Source organism: Erpetoichthys calabaricus, chromosome 4 (genome assembly GCF_900747795.2).
Source record: "Erpetoichthys calabaricus chromosome 4, fErpCal1.3, whole genome shotgun sequence".
Lineage (NCBI taxonomy): Eukaryota > Metazoa > Chordata > Cladistia > Polypteriformes > Polypteridae > Erpetoichthys > Erpetoichthys calabaricus.
In genome coordinates, this window is record NC_041397.2 from 2,977,790 (window position 1) to 2,998,645 (window position 20,856).

The 20,856-nt window shown below is 42.4% G+C and overlaps 1 protein-coding gene across 1 annotated transcript in view; it reads left to right on the plus strand.

Annotated features, from left to right (window-relative positions):
• LOC127527461 (DNA excision repair protein ERCC-1-like) overlaps window positions 1-20,856 on the plus strand; it is a 45,571-nt gene that overhangs the window by 9,974 nt on the left and 14,741 nt on the right. Inside the window, exons 5-8 of the mRNA XM_051926358.1 lie at window positions 2,254-2,330; window positions 4,644-4,743; window positions 7,742-7,813; window positions 19,709-19,777. Of these exons, the coding sequence (XP_051782318.1) occupies window positions 2,254-2,330; window positions 4,644-4,743; window positions 7,742-7,813; window positions 19,709-19,777 (318 nt within the window). The remainder of the gene's footprint in view (window positions 1-2,253; window positions 2,331-4,643; window positions 4,744-7,741; window positions 7,814-19,708; window positions 19,778-20,856) is intronic.

Sequence of the window (20,856 nt, forward strand, 5' to 3'; positions counted from 1 at the left end):
CCTATGGTCATGAACTTTGGGTAATGATTGAAAAAATGAGATTGTGTACAAGCGGACGAAATGAGCTCCGTCTGCAGGGTGAGAAGCACAGACATCTGTTAGAAATTTGGAGTAGAGCCGCTGACCCTCCACATCAAGAGGGAGGCGATTGAGGTGGTTCTGGCATCTGATGCAGATGCCTCCTGAATGCCTCCCAGTGGCCCAGCTAGGAGGAAATCCCGGGGAAGACCCAGGACTCACTGGGAGGATTATATCACTGCAATGGCCTTAGAACGCCTTGGGATTCCACAGTATGAGTTGGCAAGTGTGGCTGCGGAAAAAGACGTTTGGGCCTCACTATTAAGAATGTCGCTTCCGCAACCCGGCTTCAGATAAGTGGTGGAAAATGAATGAATGAGTAATAACACAACCTTGACAGATGGACAATGGCAAAAATAACAATTCGACAAGTTCCTCTCCTTCCACTCCTCTATGTGAGTTTCGCCCTCTACCTCCTGACTCTGAGTCCTCTGGGTAAGGCAGAGTGGTTTCCTTTGTACAAGACTTGGGAGTCCTTCTGGTGCTAGGGCATAGCCCATAGGAAACACTTTTCGGTCAGGCGAAAGTTCCCCAGAGTAGGGAGATCTTCTGTCAGCAGCACCCTCTGGCTACACCCAGGGACCCTGGTAGGATTGTTCTTCCAGATTACAGGTCACATGATATCCTGAGAATGTCCAAACTGGGACCGTACCAGGGGAGCACTGCCACCTTCCGGTTTGGGGGATAAACTGTTCCAGTCCATTCATTATGGCCCAAATGCCCCCACTGTGATAGGAGGCACGAGCCATCCCAACTGGGGTACATTCTACCATTACGTTGACAATCCATTATGACCTCCTGGCAGTGCATAGCATCACTTTCCACCCCAGTTGCGATGCCAGTCCATCCACTCCTGCACTTACACAGTATATTAATGAGTATGCATATGTACTCTGCGTGCGTGCGTGTGTGTGTGTATAACATTTTGTGAAGAGCAGCAGTGACCGGAAGGAGGATGGTTCGCCGCATAAGGCCAGTGAAGGCAGTGGGAGTCGGGATTTGGGACGTGAAAGCCCCAGCGTGAGCGCCCTGGTCGCTGGGGAGCCCAAGTCACGATTTGGTGGAGCCTACCGGAGTAAGGGATCGGTGAGGCGAACAAACCAGCAGGAGAAGGCAGAGAGAAGGTCAGGTGCAGGTAGGGTGGCTCCCCTGGTGCATAGCCTGGACGAGAAAAGCAGGGGAGTCACCAGTAGAAGAAAGACACGGGGCTTTGTGTTTTTAAAGACTGCTTCCAGCCATTGCTTTAACCTCATTGTTTTTGGAAGATTTTTTGTATTGGATTTTAACCTCCACCTTTCCCTCGTTTTAATGGATTATTTATTTAATGAAGACGTTTGATAGCACTGCACTATTTATTTGGACACTGTTGTTTCTGTTTGTTGATTTTAAATAAAAGTACTTGGCACTTTTGCACCATCCCTTTGCTCTACTTGTTGTGCCTCGCTGTCTAGCTCATCGGTGACATTACCGACGGTGTCGGGTACAGAGCTCCCAGAAGGAAGATGGAAGCATGGAGTGGCACACGCACCGCCACACTCCCTCAGCTTCAACATCCAATCAGGCTTCTAGTTTGAAGTGTTGACTTTAGAATTTCCCACACCACATGAACAACACATATATGGTGCCTATAAAAAGTATTCACCTCCTAGGAGTTTTCACATTTCATTCTAATACAACATTGAATTACAGTGGATTTAATTTTGGATGCTGATTGACAAAAAAAATACTGTTCAATGTCAAAGTGAAAACAGACTTCTGCAAAGTGGTCTAAATTCATAAAAAATATGAAACACAAATTTTTTTTTTTTTTTTTGGAAGTAATCACTCCTCCAAGTTAGTATTTAGAAGATGGCCGCCATGCCAGCCTTCACTCTGAGCCTACAGGTTTCTCTCTATCAGGTCTGCCATTTCTCTCCATTCTTCTTTGCAAAACTGCTCAACCTCTGTCAGGTTGCATGGTGATTGTGAGTGAACAACTTCAGGTTTGCATTAGTGCACTAAAATACAGTCTGGTGTTCCCACCTACAAAAAGCGATCACACACACACACACACACATCCGCTCAGGAGACGTTGTGACATTTGGTTTATAATGAATTCCTTTGTATCTTTATTACTTTTCTTCCTTAAACCATTTCACAATATATGAGTTTCTTTTTCTTTCCTCTCATTCTTAGAAAGATCCCCATCACTGTTTGAAGGAGCTGGCCAGAATTTGTCTAATGGCAGACTGCACACTCATACTGGCCTGGAGGTGAGTTTTCAGTAATATTTGCTATTTGTGATTTTCTGTTTCATTGGGTAGAATCCTTAACAGTAACCCGGTTAACACAAGAATTACCAGAGCCTACGAAAAAACTCATAGATCCGTCCCACCTTAAATCGCTTCTTAAATCCGTTTGCACCTCTCCACCATCGTCTTTTGTCTTCTAAATGTGCTGATAAAGACATGCTGCAAGCAGCTTGCTATTCCATCTTCCCACTGACTTAGAACGTGCACAAACTTCTCCCAGCTCATGCCTTGATTGATTATCTGAGAGTGAAGTGGAGTTTTAGAGTGGAAATAATCGATCATTATTTGGAACACACGCATTTCATGTGCATTCTGTTTCTACAGTAATCTGTGTAAACACATTTTTAAAACAGAAACGTTTTACATATTCTAGTAGTAAATGACAAAATGTAGGCATAAACTATATAACGTATGAAGCCTGAAGTCCAAATATCAAAGAAACACTTTCACGAAAGGTACAAATATAACGGAACAAGTCCGCTTTTATTCAAAAATATAACTGCCGAAAAAAAAAGCTGCCTTAGTGTGCGACATTGACACTCATTTACTACGACTGCCGCCGTGGCGCAACAATATCAAGAGGTCACAAGTTCGCTCCTGCTTGAGTTCCTTTTGAGAAGTGAACTGCTCTTATTTTTAGTATTTTAGAATAAAAAGATACCTTTGCTTTCAGTCTGTAACAGCCGGTGTAATTTATGATATTTGTAAAGGTTAGCTTTGTCTCTCTCTGTCGCGTTCAGGATCCTTCCCTACCCCATCTGACACTGCTGTTTTCACATAAAGACATGCTATACAGTAGCTCACCCAAGGAGCGCCCTTCCTACATTTACCACATGTGTACTTGTTGCAGTGTACACATCTCTCTGTGCTATGGTTCCTATTACACTGAACAAACACCTGTAATTTGCAGCTCTATTCATTATCTCAGAACTCCACGCACGTTCCCAGTTATGTCCACCACTCACACCCACGCCCACTACCATACAGAACTGATTCCACATCAGAGAATTTCCATTTCCAGTTCAGGTGTGTAATAGAAACCACAGCATAGAGAGAAGTGAGTACACTACAACAGGTACACACATTGTAAATGTAAGAACGTGTGTGTGAACTGTTAACATTTGAATCTGATGATTGCATATAGCGCTGTCTTATTCAGTGCGCGCAAGAACATGCAGGTGGCCAGTTGCTGTGTAAAACAAAATGCTGGCATTTAAAAAAAAGAAAGAGACAAATATATGTGACGTTTTGATGAAATCATTTTATGATGCGAATAGTACCAATCAGAAAACATTGTCGAAGTAATGCAATATTATTTAAAAACAAACAGCATCAGATCGGGTGTGAATTTATACTGTGGCGCTGTTGGAGTCACATCAGAAGCTGAATTAGCTGAATAAGCTCCTGTTCTGACTCTAAGTAAAAAAAGCATGAATTAATCAACAGAAATAACCGCAATCGACATTTTAAACTTAACGATTTACAGTGCATACCAATTTATAAATTTTATGTCCGTTTGAGGTTACAAAGGAAAAAAAAAAAATACTTCCTCCCCAACGGGGAATTGAACTCGGGTCTCTAAGGCATGACAGGGCTGCTGTGCTCTGAGTCTGCAAATCTTAGCGTTACGCCACGGAAGGTGTTATATTATACTCAAACCTTTTGTGAAAGTGTTTATTTGATGTTTGGACATCAGGCTTCACACATTCTATAGTTTATGCTTACATTTTGTAACATTTATTACTACAATATGAAAAAGTTTCTGTTTTAACAATGTGTTTACACAGATTACTGTAGAAACGGAACACACATGAAACGCGTGTGTTCCAAATAACGATCTATTATTTCCACTGTAAAACTCCAGCAGTTCAGTCACTCCCAGATAATCAAACAAGGCACGAGCTGGGAGAACTTGGTGAACGTTCTGCGACGGTGGGGGATTTAATAGCTGGCTGCTTGTTGCTCGTCTTAATCGGCACATTTAGAAGACAAAAGAGAGGTGAGAACGGTTTTAAGGTGGGCTGGATCTACGAGTGTTTTTTCGTAGACTCTGGTAATTCTAGTGTTAAGGGTTTACGCAGCTGCATTATCCGATTATTCACAGAGAAGTCTACCTCTCAGTCAGGCGTCCCAGCGCCCAATAACCAGATTTCTTTAATTGGAATTTAGGACTAGGGCTTGCTTTTGTTTTGTTTTTTTGAAGTCGGATTTCCGTGAATAATCAGATTTTTGAAGTGCATGTAGACACACTAATTGTGTTTGTATTTTCTCCAGCCCTGAAGAAGCAGGCAGGTATCTCGAGACCTACAAGTCTTATGAAAAAAAACCTGCAGACCTCCTAATGGAGAGAGTTGAGCAAGATTTTTTATCTAAGGTAAGAGCCTCTCACATACCTGATATGTAACTAATTTTGTACAAGTCTGATCTATAACTCTGAGTGATATGAAAGAGTCATTCAGAATTAAGACAGGTAACCCAACTTGGTGTAAACTGTCACCTGAATGGCCGCTAACGTGTGTGTAACATCAAGGGAATGTTCTGTACAGGAATCAACAAAGACTTGCCGTGACACATGGGAAGCGTTCACCCCAACACTGGAGAGGTGATTGGCCAGTGCACAGCTCAGTTCCTCTTACCTCACATAAAGATTGTTTTGTGCTAAAGGTGTTGGCTCACCACAACAAGCCAGGTAGGTGAGAGCAGGGGTTCTCAAACTCGGTCCTGGGGACCCCCTGTGGCTGCAGGTTTTTGTTCCGACCACATTCATAATCGGGGACAACACCTGGTAATGCTGATCTCATTTAACTCTTTTAGGGCGGATGTTGACTTTTGTCAACAGGATGGGTTGAGGGCGCATGTCGAGAAAAGTCGACCTCCAGTGGTAGATGGCGACAATCGGCTTTTAATGATGACAGAACTTACTGTTACGTCACAGGCATTCCCTCTCTGCTTGGAGGAATGTTAGACTCATTGACTCCTTGTGTGTGTGTGAGTTACGAAATGTAAACAAAGGCAAGATGGCATCGACATCTCACGAGGGAGCGAAGCGAGTGCAGAAAACAAAATACTCAGTAGACGATGTTTTGCGCATTATCACTGAGTCGGACTCTGATTTTTGTTGACAGTGATCACGTGATCAAGCAAGAGAGTGAGGAGCCGGCATCAGCTGATCGGACACCAGCCGATGCCGCCCCAGCTGATCGGATGCCAGCTAAGTGCATTTGCACAGCTGATGCAGCTATGGAAAGATTCACATGGGAGGAATACCCAGACATTAATCTGTGGGAGCCAAACTGGCTACCGGACTTCACAAGACGGCATGGCTTGCTGTTGGACATGACAGATTACCAGCCGCTGGACTACTTCAGGCTGCTCTCTCCTGATGCTGGTTTTCAGCTACTGTCAGACGAGACAAACAGGTATGCAGAGCAATTTTTTGAATCGTGGGCTGCGCTTGCTCCGCATTCTCGTTTTTCAAAGTGGAAACCCACAACAAAAGACGAGATTAAGGGCTTTGTGGCCTTACAAATAGAAATGGGACTAGACTGGTGATATAACTTCAGGGAGCATTGGTCCAAACGTGCTTTGTCCCCTGGTGACTTTGGACAGGATTTGCAGCGTGATGATAGGTACGTGATGCTGCAAAGTTTTATTCACTTCTGTGATACCCAGAAGCAAATCCCAAGGGGTGAGCCAGGCTATAACGCCATGTGTAAAGTTCAGCCCCTGCTTGACATTGTGGAACCAACAGATAAACAATTTTATCAGCCTGGCTGTGATTTGTCTGTGCATGAATCAATGATAAAATACAAGGGACGCCTTTTTTTCCGCCAATATATGCCAGACAAGCCCACAAAGTATGACATAAAGGATTTTGTACTGGCAGAAGCAAACACTGGTTTCTGCCTGAAAGTAATCACATATACAGGAAAAAAGAGAGAACTGTCCCTTGACAAGTCCGGTTGTGCTGGAGCTGCTTCAGGGCTATGAACATTTGGGTCATTTTGTGTACATTTGGACAATTTTTATACATCACCAGAATTGTTCATGTAGCTACAGAGCAGAGGAATTGGAGCTTGTGGCACAGTGAGGGTGAACAGGAGACAAATGGCTTCACAGGCTAAAGAGGAAAAGAGGTGACAATCCGGTTTTCATGCGGGCGGATAACTTGGTGGCATTGGCATGGCATGGCACAATGTCAAACGGGTGACTTGTCTCTCTGCAGTATACACTAACAATATACAGTATGTGAGAAAGTGCAGCAACAGACAATTGATAAGGAGGCACCAGTGCAACACGTATTGTAAGGGGTGCAATTCGGCAATGACTGCAGTAGCTGCTTTGAGTGAGATCAGGCTGTGCTGTGTAACATGTATGTGATATCATAGAGTATGCAGGCTTATATAACATGCAAGACAGTAACATTTGTCAAAATAAATACTTTTTTTGTTGATATGATATGTTAAACCATTGCTTTGTGTTCTTTTTATTAAAAAAAAGTTAGTTTTTGGAAAAATATTCAGCCCTGGGAGAAAAGAAACACAAAAAATAAAAATAACTCTGAAAGACTTAATTAGCTGGTATGTTTTTATCTCTTATTCTACATTCAGAAAAGCACAGTAGCAGTTTTTTTACATTTATAAGCCATTTAGAAATATTTCTGCTTTTACTAGAGATTTAAATGTTTAACTCTCCTTTATTGATTTCATTATATTTATATATCTATATATCTTATTAATGGTAATTAAAAACGAGCAGAGCAGACACCCAGGCAAACAGCACAGAATAATCAAAAGCTGCAAACTACTTTAGCGTCATACCCACTAATTAGTAAATAATGGATAAATTAAACAATTAGAACACCTGGAATAATAGAATGAAAATCAAGATGAAAATATTGTTAAAAAGAAAAAATTATTCCCACATAACTGCCTGGTGCATTTTGTTTTTAACCAAACTTAGTTCTCTAAGTTCTATATTGTTTCCAAAACAAAGAACTTGGGAAATATAGCAGTTCACTTAATTAGCCCAGGAGTCCAATTAAAAACAGAACCTGCCTGTTGGGACAGGGGGGTCCCCAGGACCGAGTTTAGGAAGCACTGGGTTAGAGGAATGAGCATCCATGATCAAGTTTTTGGTTAATATCCCAATAGGTTCCTGTGGAATTGCCATCATGTCCGATTCTTTGTGCATGCCATGAGTGGACCGTAGTTCACCATCCTAGATCCCTGTCTTTGTTGTTTTCCCTTGTACAGTATAAATTACCGTTGTGTGTCCTACTAGTGTGCTATGGGTGTTTATATTAGTTTCTTACTTGTGTCAGCCTTGTATGTTCCTTAAACTTGGTGTCTGTTGTTTTGTGCTTCTTACAGGTAACTGATTGTTTAACAACAGTCAAGTCTGTGAACAAGACTGACACGGTCACTCTGCTATCAACATTCTCGGTAAGAGTTTTGACAATGTTTATTTTTGAATTTGAAAAAAGGGATTTTTTTTTTTGTTCTTTATTTCGCCTTATACAATTTCTTGTATTAGAAATTTGTTAGTTTTCGCATACCCCTTGGGGTTAGAGCGCAGGGTCAGCCATTGTACAGCACCCCTGGAGCAATTACAGGTTAAGGGTGTTGCTCAAGGGCCCAGCAGAGTAGGATCTCTTTTGGCAGTGATGGGGATTTGAACCGGAAACCTTCGGGATATGAGCACAGATCCTTAGCCTCAGAGCCACCACTCCGCCCCAAACACATTTGAATCAACACATTATCTTTCTTCATCCACATTGTCTTACGTACGAGGGGGAGTGAAGCTAAACTTAGAAAATGGGGTGAACCTTCACAAAACTGATGCTGTCATTTCTCAATGTCGTCTCCACCCTTCTCAATGCTCTTGCTGCCACCTGCCTGGGTATCAACAGAATAAAAGGTTTTGTCTCGTCCTCGCAGCCACTCGTGCACCCAAGTTATTGATGAACACTCCATGCCGAGGGGTCTTACAGTCACTAGTGCGAGTTACTGTGACTTGTTGAAGACCAACGTGAAGCCTGCTATTCAATCCAAGCGGCGAGGACTGCTGTCTCACACACTGCTAAGAACACCAAGGCTTGTCTGGAGAAACTGAAGCTTGAGGTATCGCCACGTCCTCCTTATTTGACAGATTTGGCACAGTGTGATCTCCACCTTTTTTTTTTTTTTTTTTTTTGGACCGCTAAAAATACATCTGGGTGGTGACAATGTGAGGAAAGCGGATCCTACTCTGCTGGGCCCTTGAGCAAGACCCTTAATCTGTAATTGCTCCAAGGGTGCTGTACAATGGCTGACCCTGTGCTCTGACCCCAAGGGGTATGCCAAACTAAATCCACTGTGGTTCAGAGTTGTATATTAATAAAATATGAAAACATCTAAGGGGTGACTGTCTTGAATAGGCACTGTGTGTGATCAATGAGGACTCAATTTGTGTTATTTTTAAACAAAAGCTTTTTATTCTGCTGGTATCTGGGCACTGCCAGGCAGGTGGCGCCAGTGCATTGAGAAGGATGGAGACGACATTGAGAAATTACATGATCAGTTTTGTTAAAGTTTGTCCCATTTTCTAACTTTAGCTTGACACCCCCTCATATAAATAGTTGCATCTCTATATTTAAAAAGTAAATATGTTAGCAATTTCCCAGTATATACAGATTCCATAAATACGTGTTGGCTAAGAGGAGCTCTGTTTGATTCCTGGCTTGCTCACATTCTCCCCGCATTTCCATGTTATTTATTTTTATTTTTTTTTCCACGTGTCAAAAATAGACATTTTAGCCTCGAGTGACTAATATTGGAAGAGTGGTCCTCAATGTACTGGCAGATCATCCTGGTTTGATTCCTGCTTGTATCTCAAGGTCCTGGTGGCTGCCTTTCTTCAAGCTTTCCAGAATTCCACAGCAGCTAATGCAGTGTGTTTCAGGCATTAAGTGTGATACGTAACACATAAAATTCCATAGTTCAGTTCTCTTGGTTTTTAAAAATTTTACTGAAATTCAAATTTAAAGCATTTCACATTAATTAAAAATAAAATTAGAGAAATATATCTTATTATACACAAAGTAGTGTTTCTTCTCTATGATGTTACAGTTTCAGGCTGCTGTTTTTTGTTAAGTTTCTTTAATCTGCTATTTTGGTACGTCGCTACATGACTGTAAATTATTACATACAGTGCATCCAGAAAGTATTCACAGCACATCACTTTTTCCACATTTTGTTATGTTACAGCCTTATTCCAAAATGGATTAAATTCATTTTTTCCTCAGAATTCTACACACAACACCCCATAATGACAACATGAAAAAAGTTTACTTGAGGTTTTTGCAAATTTATTAAAAATAAAGAAACTGAGAAATCCCATGTCCATAAGTATTCACAGCCTTTGCTCAATACTTTGTCGATGCCCCTTTGGCAGCAATTCCAGCCTCAAGTCTTGTTGAATATGATGCCACAAGCTTGGCACACCTATCCTTGGCCAGTTTGGCCCATTCCTCTTTGCAGCACCTCTCAAGCTCCATCAGGTTGGATGGGAAGCATCGGTGCACAGCCATTTTAAGATCTCTCCAGAGATGTTCAATCGGATTCAAGTCTGGGCTCTGGCTGGGCCACTCAAGGACATTCACAGAGTTGTCCTGAAGCCACTCCTTTGATATCTTGGCTGTGTGCTTAGGGTCGTTGTCCTGCTGAAAGATGAACCGTCGCCCCAGTCTGAGGTCAAGAGCGCTCTGGAGCAGGTTTTCATCCAGGATGTCTCTGTACATTGCTGCAGTCATCTTTCCCTTTATCCTGACTAGTCTCCCAGTTCCCCACAGCATGATGCTGCCACCACTATGCTTCACTGGAGGGATGGTATTGGCCTGGTGATGAGCGGTGCCTGGTTTCCTCTAAATGTGATGCCTGGCATTCACACCAAAGAGTTCAATCTTTGTCTCATCAGACCAGAGAATTTTCTTTCTCATGGTCTGAGAGTCCTTCAGGTGCCTTTTGGCAAACTCCAGGCGGGCTGCCATGTGCCTTTTACTAAGGAGTGGCTTCCGTCTGGCCACTCTACCATACAGGCCTGATTGGTGAATTGCTGCAGAGATGGTTGTCCTTCTGGAAGGTTGTCCTCTCTCCACAGAGGACCTCTGGAGCTCTGACAGAGTGACCATCGGGTTCTTGGTCACCTCCCTGACTAAGGCCCTTCTCCCCCGATCTCTCAGTTTAGATGGCTGGCCAGCTCTAGGAAGAGTGCTGGTGGTTTCGAACGTCTTCCACTTATGGATGATGGAGGCCACTGTGCTCATTGGGACCTTCAAAGTAGCAGAAATTTTTCTGTAACCTTCCCCAGATTTGTGCCTCGAGACAATCCTGTCTCAGAGGTCTACAGACAATTCCTTTGACTTCATGCTTGGTTTGTGCTCTGACATGAACTGTCAACTGTGGGACCTTCTATAGACAGGTGTGTGCCTTTCCAAATCATGTCCAGTCAACTGAATTTACCACAAGGAGGACTCCAATGAAGCTGTAGAAACATCTCAAGGATGATCAGGAGAAACAGGAGGCACCTGAGCTCAATTTGCAGCTTCATGGCAAAGGCTGTGAATACTTATGTACATGTGCTTTCTCAGTTGTTTTATTTTTAATAAATTTGCAAAAATCTCAAGTAAACTTTTTTCACGTTGTCAGTATGGGGGTGTTGTGTGTAGAATTCTGAGGGAAAAAATGAATTTAATCCATTTTGGAATAAGGCTGTAAGATAACAAAATGTGGAAAAAGTGATGAAGTGCTGTGAATACTTTCCGGATGCACTGTATAGTCAGAATAACATCAGTTTACTTCTTGCATAGCCCAAAATCACACACAGAATGCCTCAGTGGGGTTTAACAAGCCCTATTTTTTGAACGACCCACAGCCTTGACTCTCAAAGAAGACAAGAAAAAACTGCCAAAAAATAAGTAAAAATCTTGTAGGGGGAAAAAAATGGAAGAAATCCTAATAAAAGCAAATCAGGGAGAGACTCCCTTCCAGATAGTTGGGGTGTGCAGTGGGTGTCAAAAAAATGGGGTAATTTCAACACCCAAAAACAGAACACAAGTAATGCTCTTCACGGAGCCGGATGACCACTTGTCAACGGGTTCCAAATTATCTGCCAATCCACTTATCTTGGTATCATCTGCAAATATAACCAGCTTGTTATTTATATTCCTATCTAAATCATTTATATATTATGCAGTGGTACCTTGAGATACGAGTTTAATTCATTCTGTGACCGAGCTCGTAATTCAAAATGCTCGTATCTCAAATCAGTTTTCCCCATTGAAATTAATTGAAATGAGATTAATTTGTGCCAGCCCCCCAAAAAAACACTCCAATGTTTTCAACATAAGAATAATGTATTTATAATGAACAAATATTGTATACAAACAAAATAAAACCTAATTTATAAAAGAAAATCTAAAGAAATAAGCAGATGTTGGCGTAGCCGAGTAGCATATTGTATTATTAACTTAATTTTCTTCTTCACTAGTTTTTTCCTTTTTTGCCACACTTTCGTCAGTTTCATTCGCAGGGTGTTTCAATAGAAACCTGTCCAAGGAGCTTTGTTTCTTCCTCCCCTTTAGAATGTTTCTGAAATGAGTTAGGCAAGTGTCATTAAAGAGTGCCGCTGCACGACCAGTTGCATCTTTTTCAGGGTGTTTCTTTTCAAAAAAGTTAGAAACCTTTTCCCACATTGCCAACACTCCCTTTATCTCACTTGAAGAGATAACTTCTTCCGCTTCTGGCTCCTCTGATACCAATCTCCTGCAGAACCTCCCGTATGTTGCTGTGTCTGTAGTTCCGTCAACTCCTCCGTCATCAGTTCCTCAGAATGTGCGGCGACGAGCTCTTTGATGGCCCGTATCTTGAATTTTGCCTCGTAACTCAAGGCAAAAAAAATCAACCTAGTGACGGCACGTATTTCAAAAAATTTATATGTTGGGGCACTCGAATCTCAAGGTACCACTGTATATTAAAAATAGCATTGGTCCCTGCACTGCCCCCTGCTGTTCACCTCTCTTAACATCACCCAATTCTCATGAGGTTCCTCACATCATCACCCTGTTTCCTGTGTCTGAGCCAATTCTGTACTCATCTACACACCACACCCTGGACTCCCACTTCTTTTAGTTTGATGCCCACCCTCTCATGTGGCATAACTTACGAAATGCTTTCTGAAAGTCCATGTCAATAATCTCGTCTGCTCCTCTCTGGTCGTATCCTTTTGTTGCCTCCTCATAGAATTCCAGCATGGTAGTCAAACACGACTTTCCTCTTCTGACCCCATGCTGACTGTCCTGTCCTTGCCAGGTGTTGCTCAATGTTATCCTTAATAATTCCTTCCATTAATTTTCCTGTGATGCATGTTGAGCTTACTGGCCTATAGTTGCCTGGATCTGCCCTGTCACCCTTTTAATATAGCGGGTAATATTTGCCATTTTCCAGTCCTTCGGAATGTCCCCAGTGTGTAGTGACTTCCTAAAAATATGTGTCAAGGGTTTATATCTGCACTCGCTAGCCTCCTTAAGATCTCTGTGGTAAATATGATCTGGTCCTGGTGATTTGTTTCATTTCAGCCTATTTAATCTCAGCAGCTCTTCTCCCTCTGCAATTTCTAAATCACTCAGTACCTCCTTAGTAGTCCCTGTTACTGCTCTGAGGTTATCCACTTCCTCACATGGGAAGACCTCAAACAAATATGAGTTTAGGGCGTCCGCTATTTTACTGTCTGTATCTTTTAATTCCCCTTTATGATTCCTGATGCTCTTCACCTCCTCCTTGACTGTTCTTTTACTACTGAAATACTGAATCTCTTTGGGTCGTCTTTCGCCTAATCTGCTTTATTCTTCTTCAACTGTCTGCAATTTCGGCATTCTAATGCACCACGTCTCCCATTTCGCCAGAGCGCTGACAGAGATTGTATGGAAATATGGGCCATTTTTGTTTATGCAAATGAAGGCCATTTGTTGAAGCAAAGTTTGGTGAAGCTTGAAGGAGATGTGTTTAACAAGTGCTTGCCAGGCGCTGTGACTGTGAGCGTAGTCAGTTTTTCTCAGCTGGTCCAGTAAGAAAAGTATTCAATATATACTCACCCTCCTCCTCATCTAATCTGCAGACTTTTGCAAATTTTGAAGTGGGGGACTACAATTCCCATCACTCAGTGTGCTGCTCCAGACAACTTCATCAATGCTCACAAACTTTAAAATAAGAGCTTTGAAATAAGCGCCAAGTCATCAAAGGTAGCAACCGGGGCGTTGTTTTTTTCCCCCTTAGCCACTTTAGGGTTACAAATTTCATTGTCTCGCTGACTTACAGCATTTATCTTAGAGCAGGGTTTCTCAACCTTTATGTCCTTGGGACCCAGTTTTATCATTTTAAGTTTCTTGACTACTCACAGACTGCATTTAAAGAGGGGGGTTTCCTCCTTTGTGAATCAATGCTGTGCAGAATGGAGACAGAACCTCTGCTTCAAACCCCCCAGTTGATTCTGGTGTCCATCAGGGGTCTCTTCTGCTCCTACTCTGTTCACTGATCACATGGAGTGGGTGCTGTGCAGGGTGGTGGGGTCCAGCGGCTGTGGGGCATCGGTTGGTCAAGAAAGATTCACTGATCTTGACTTTCTCAATGTTGGTGTGATCTTCACAGAGTCAATGGAGGCTCTGATGGGGGCTCTCGAGCGAGGAGTTTGAGTGTCTGGGCTTGCGAGTGTCCTGATAAAAACCAAGACCTCTTGGGCGCAGCCATCTACGGAGACAGTGTCGACCTCGTTGAGAGGTTTACTTATCTCCGCAGTGACATTCATGTGACTCTGGTGACTGTTCCTATTAAGTCAGGTCCAAGTCTTTAGAGTCCTGGTGCTCCCTGTTTGTGAGACATGGATGCTATCCAGTGACCTGAGATGAAGACTGGACTCCTTCATGTTTGTCTTCAGAAAATCCTTGAGTACCGCTGGTTTGACTTTGTGTTGCTCATGGAATCTCAAATGAGGCACATGACCTGCATTGTGAGGGAGCGTCAGTTACGGCACTACGGCCATGTGGCACGATTACACAAGGGTGATCTGACTAGCAGGACCCTCATTGCTGAGGACCTGAGTGGCTGGACCAGGCCAAGGGGACGCTCCCGTAACGCCTGGCTGCGGCAGATAGAGGTGACAGGACTGCGTATCTGCCTGGGGGTTTGGCGACCAGAATCCCAAGCTGTTTCGTTGTGTGGTGGGTGTGGCAACGCGCTGTACCAGTGTGTGCTCCCCAACCTGACCTGACCTCCACAGTTTAAAATTACACATCAAACAATTCCAACGTGATTAAAGTGCACATTGCAGACTTTCATTTAAATGTATTTCTAGACATACATGAGTGTGTATGTACTGTATATACTCAAGAACACGTCCAGTATTGTTGTTATGGCTAACTGCTCAGTAACCCTCTGACCTGGGCACATACTGCACACTGTCTGATATGAGTGCCAATGGCCAGAATGGAGGAGTGAGAAACACAATGGTACAGTATGGCTGGGAACTTTAATAATCCTGTTTACATGTGTGATATATGCCCTGAACAGGAGGACGCTGGTGCCAGTCATGTTCTGTGCTGTCTTCACTACCCTCTGCCATGATTTATGATCTTAAGCCTAGCAGGTTTAGTACCAGGGTGTTATGCAGCCAGTGAGGATTGACTCCACTGTGCACCTGTAGTAGTTCTTAGGAACAGATGGGAAAATCCAAGCTTTCATCTGAAATCTCAGGAAGTAGGGGCATCGGTGATCCTTCCTGACAAGAGCTGAAATGTGCTGTGCCCGCTTCAGTTTGTTAGTAATGGTCACTAAGCGAAAACGACACCTTTTATTGGCTAACTAAAAAGATTACAACATGCAAGCTTTTGAGGCAACTCAGGCCCCTTCTTCAGTGGTCACTAAGAAATGGAAGTCTGGTCACCCTCTCCAATGGAGATGACAGTGTGATCTGCTTTCTTCTTTCTTAAGTCTATGCCCACCTCCTTGGCTTTCCTGACATTGTGTTGTCCTGGAAGCTTTGAGTCAGCAGGCAAGTTCAGTTTGAAAGTCAGCTTATGTCGTGTACTAGAGGGTAGTGTAGTATTTGCAGTGAACGTGGGGTTACCAGGTAGCACTTTGAATAAGATCTTCATGGCAGACCTGTTGATGAAGTGCCATCGATTACTGAATATTAGAGCCTTCACACAGCTTTAACAAGAACAGGCCATTCAGACCAGAAAGCTTGACAATCACCGTCTCCAAAGCCCTCAGAACATGACATAAAGTTGACTTTGGAATGTCCCTAAAGTCCTACGCTCCATCACATTACTCGGTCACTTATCCCAGTGATTCTCACTTTTAGTCCTGGGAGCCCCATTTGAATCCCAAGTTTTTGTTCTACTGATTTCACAACTCGGTAGGTTGTTGTATCTAATTGAGCTCATTTTTTTTTAATTAGCTGCCATTGTTTTCCTTTCTCTTGGTCTGCATTTGGAAACATGCATTAATGTTAGATTTACATTTATAAGAAATTACTTTTCTTTTTCCATATCTCTAGAAGCTTAACTCTGTTTTCTTTTTAACTTCATTTTTTTTCTGTGAAGTTTGCTTTTAGTCACTGTATATTGAAATAGTGACAGTGACAAACAGGACAGACACCTGTATAAACGTGTTATGGTGACCCACATTATTATATATGTATGTTCACCTTAGGATCCAATTTTGGAAGTTTATTTTTTATTTTGATTTAATAAGTCAAAGTTGAATTTTGCTCACATCTTGTTTTCTTTATGTATGCAATGCCTTTCGGGAAGTGTCACAACTGCCAGTGTTGTGCCGATGACGTGTGACAACACACACACACACACATATATATATATATATATAAAGTCGTATGAAAAAGTTTGGGAACCCCTCTTAATTCTTTGGATTTCTGTTTCTCATTGACTGAACTTCCTTTTAATATGTGACATTCCTTATGGACACAGCAGTATTTCAGCAGTGACAATAAGTTTATTGGATTAACAGAAAATATGCAATATGCATCATAACAAACTTAGACAGGTGCATAAATATGGGCCCAAAGATTTTTAGTAACGCAGTATTTAGTTGTATGAAATTAAATCAAATGTGAAAATATGTCTGTGCAGAAATGTGGGTCCCCTTGTCATTGTGCTGATTTGAATGCCTGTCACTGCTCAATGCTGATTGGTTGATGAGCTCATTAAGCCCTGAACTTCATAGACAGGTGTGTCCCATCATGAGATATAAAGGTATTTAAGGTGGTCAATTACAAGTTGTGCTTCCTTCCCTTTGACTCTCCTCTGAAGAGTGACAGCATGGGATCCTCAAAGCAACTCTCTAAAGATCTGAACACAAAGATTGTTGAGTCTCCTGGTTTAGGGGAAGGCTACAAAAAGCCATCTCAGAGGTTTAAACTGTCAGTTTCTGTAACTGTAAGGAATGGAATCAGGAAATGGAAGGCCACAGGCACAGTTGCTGTTAAACCAGCAGGTCTGGTAGGCCAAGAAAAATACAAGAGAGGCATATGAGCAGGATTGTGAGAATGGTGACAGACAACCCACAGATCACCTCCAAAGACCTGCAAGAACATCTTGCTGCAGATGGTGTATCTGTACATCGTTCTGCAATTCAGAGCAATTTGCACAAAGAACATCTGTATGGCAGGGTGATGAGAGAGAAGCCCTTTCTGCACTCACGCCATGAGCAGAGTCGCTTGTTGTATGTAAATGCTCATTTAGACAAGCCAGATTAATTTTGCAACAAAGTGCTTTGGACTGATGAGACAAAAATGGAGTTATTTGGTCAGAACAAAAAGCTCTTTTCATGGCAGAAGAAGAACACCGCATTCCAAGAAAAACATCTGCTACCTCCTGTCAAATTTGGTGGAGGTTCCATCATGCTGTGGGGCTGTGTGGCCAGTTCAGGGACTGGGGCCCTTGTTAAAGTCGAGGGTCGGATGAATTCAACCCAATATCAACAAATTCTTCAGGATAATGTTCAAGCATCAGTCACAAAGTTGAAGTTACGCAGGGGTTGGATATTCCAACAAGACAATGACCCAAAACACAGTTGGAAATCTACAAAGCCATTCATGCAGAGTGAGAAGTACAATGTTCTGGAATGGCCGTCACAGTCCCCTGACTTGAGTATCATTGAAAATCTATGGGATGATTTGAAGCAGGCTGTCCATCAAATTGAACTGAACTGGAGAGATTTTGTATGAAGAATGGTCAGCAATACCTCCATCCAGAATCAGACACTCGTCAAAGGCTATAGGAGGACAGCGTCTAGAGGACAAAAGGAGGCTCAGCTAAGTATTGATGTCATATCTCTGTTGGGGAGCCCACATTTATGCACCTGTCTAATTTTGTTATGATGAATATTTCATATTTTCTGTCAATCTAATAAACTTAATGTCCCTGCTGAAATCCTAATGTTTCCATAAGGCATGTTTGATATGAAAAGGAAGTTCAGCCAATGAGAAACAAAAAGCCAAAGAATTAAGAGGGGTTCCCAGACTTTTTCTTATGACTGTATCTGGTTTACTGCATGAATTGGTCCTAAAAAGTGATGTGATCTTCATCGAAGTCACAGGCAACTGATCTACACAATGAGTTTAAGCCAATGACACACACAAAATTCTACTCTTTCATGTCTTTATTTTACAAACTCATTCAATGTTCACAGTGGTAGTGGAAAAAGTAAGTGAACCTTGGGATTTAATAACTGGTTGACCCTCTGCCAGCAATGACCTCAACCAGGCTCTTCCTGTAACTGCAGATCAGACCTGCACATCGTGCGCGGGGGGGTATTTGAGGCCATTCTTCCCTGCAGAACTGCCTTAACTCTTCCATATTCTCCAGTAGTCTTCTGTGTATGGCTCTCTCTCCAAGTTATTCAATAGGATTGAGATCTGGGATCTGACTGGGCCACTCCAAAAGGCCAAGTTTGTTCTTCTGAAGCCATCGTGCTGTGGATTTGCTGCAATGTTTGGGGTTATTGTCCTATTGTATCACCCAGCCTCTTGTTGGCAGACAGACACCCTCACATTATCCTGGAGAATTTGTTGATAAACTTGTGAATTCATTTTCCCCTCAATGATGGCAAGCCGTCGAAGTCCTGATGCAGCAATGCAGGCCCAAATCATGATGTTCCCTCCACCATACTTTACTGTAGGGATGATGTTTTGATGTTGATATGTAGTGCCCTTTTTACACCAAATGAAGTTCTGTTTGTTCCTCCCAAATAGTTCAATTTTGGTTTCATCACTCCACAGGACATTTTCCCAGTACCATTGTGGAGTGTCCAAGTGCTTGTTCAGCAATGTTCCTTTTTGATAGCAGTGGCTTCCTTTTTGGTGTCCTGCCATGGACTCCTTTCTTCTTCTTCAATGTTTTGCATATAGTTGACTCATGAACAGACATGTCAGCCAGTTCTAATGACTTCTTCAAGTCCTTTGCTGTAACCCTAGGGTTCTTCTTTACCTCATTGCTGACTTTGCGTTGTGCTCTTGGGGTCATCTTGGCAGGTCTACCCACTTCTAGGCAGAGTAGCCACAATACTAAACTGTCTCCATTTATAGACATCTTGCCTAACAGTAGACTTGAGGAATATCTCAAATCTTTGAGATGACTTTGTAACCCTTTCCAGCCTTATATAGATGAACAATTCTCCATCGTAACTCTTCAGACAGCTCTTTTGTGCGAGGTGTGATTCCCATCTGGATAAGCTTCTTGTTAAAAGCTCAAACTTTAGAGTGTTTTTGATCAATCAAAGTCATTCAAGGCCGCACCTCTGAACTCGTTTCATTAAATGGACTCCAGGTGTGCGAAATTCGGACTGCAGTGAGCTTTTTAAAAAGTCATTAGCTTAGGGGTCACTTTCTTTTCCAGCCTTCAGTTTCACAGTTTGAATAATTTGTTCAATATGGTCAAATATTCTCTGAAAATCAGTGTATCTGTAGCTATAGGAGAAAGTGTTTGTTCATTATTGTGACTGACATGAAGATACAGCCATGTTTTATATGGGAATTAGACATAAATCGAGAGAATTCCTAGGGGTTCACATACTTTTTACTTTGACTGTAGTAGGACAGAGCCAGCCGGAAATCACAAAGAAGACTATAGTCTGTAAGGTCCAAGAGAAAGTAAACCTCGGGTCATGAGGAAAAGGACCTATCATGAATCTTCAGTCCTGGGCCAGATGACCACCCTGGGACTAGTGTGAAGGTCTGTGTGCGTGTGAATAATAAAACATATTTATTTCTTTTTTTTTTTTTTTCAGTCATTGAAAAGAATCATGACTGCATCTAAAGAAGAACTGACCCTCTGCCCAGGACTCGGACCACAGAAGGTGAGTTCAAAGTGTACCTCCAGGATATCATCGTTGTAGCAGTGAAGTGTCAGTTAAAGGTCTCTATTGAACCGTCATACACACGAGGTAACGCTGAACCACAGAAGGCCTACTTGGTGATGTTACTAAGTTGGCCGTCATCTCCGTTATAAACCCATGCCCACTGATTATTGTCCTGAGTGCTCAACATGTAGAGCAGAAGGCCTGGTAGAACTAAGGAGGGAAGCCTTCAATGCGTTGCTTATTACAAAAATAAAGTATCCATCCCCTGGAAGTTTCCACATCTGCTGTTATACAGCATTTAATTTGGCTTTTATTGACACTGATCAGCAGAAAAAGACTCTTTAATGTCAAAGAGAAACAATATCTCTGCCAAGTGATCTAAATCAATCACAAATCTAAAACACAAAATAATTAAACTCCAGTTCATTTTCAGTAGCCCTGACCGCCGTGTGTGTGTGTGCGCACAGTCCTGTCTCTCTCTCTGTCAGCTTTGACATTTATTCACCTTTCTTCTTTGCCAGGCTGCTCAAACTCTTACCAGATAGCATGGAGATCATGAGTGGCCAGCCTTTATCAAGTCCAGACACAAACGTACCATTGGATTGAGATTTGGCCTCTTGTCACCCGCTCCATGACATTAACACTGCTGTTCTGAAGCCATTCCTGTGTAGCTTTAGGTTTACTCTTGGGGTTGTTGTGTTGCTCAAACACAGATCATCTCCCAGAGTGCAGGCATCTTGCATCAGGTTTTCTTCCAAAATGTCCTCATATTTTTTCAGAATTCATCTTCTTCTCACAAGCTTTCCAGGGCCTGCTGCAGAAAAGCATCTGCACAACCTGACGCTGCTACATACCGCCGTGCTTCACAGTGAGGATGCTGTATTGTTGTTGGCAATGTGCTGTTCAGGTTATGTCTGATCAGACCATAGTGTAACGGCTGACCCCTTACCCAGCTGGCAGCCACACTACCAGGACCCGTGGCCTGGATAAATTACTGAGGAGAACCTACTTCTACCAAGCCGTACCTCTGAAAAATAATATCCCACAATTGATGGTTTAAATACTAGCAAACAAAA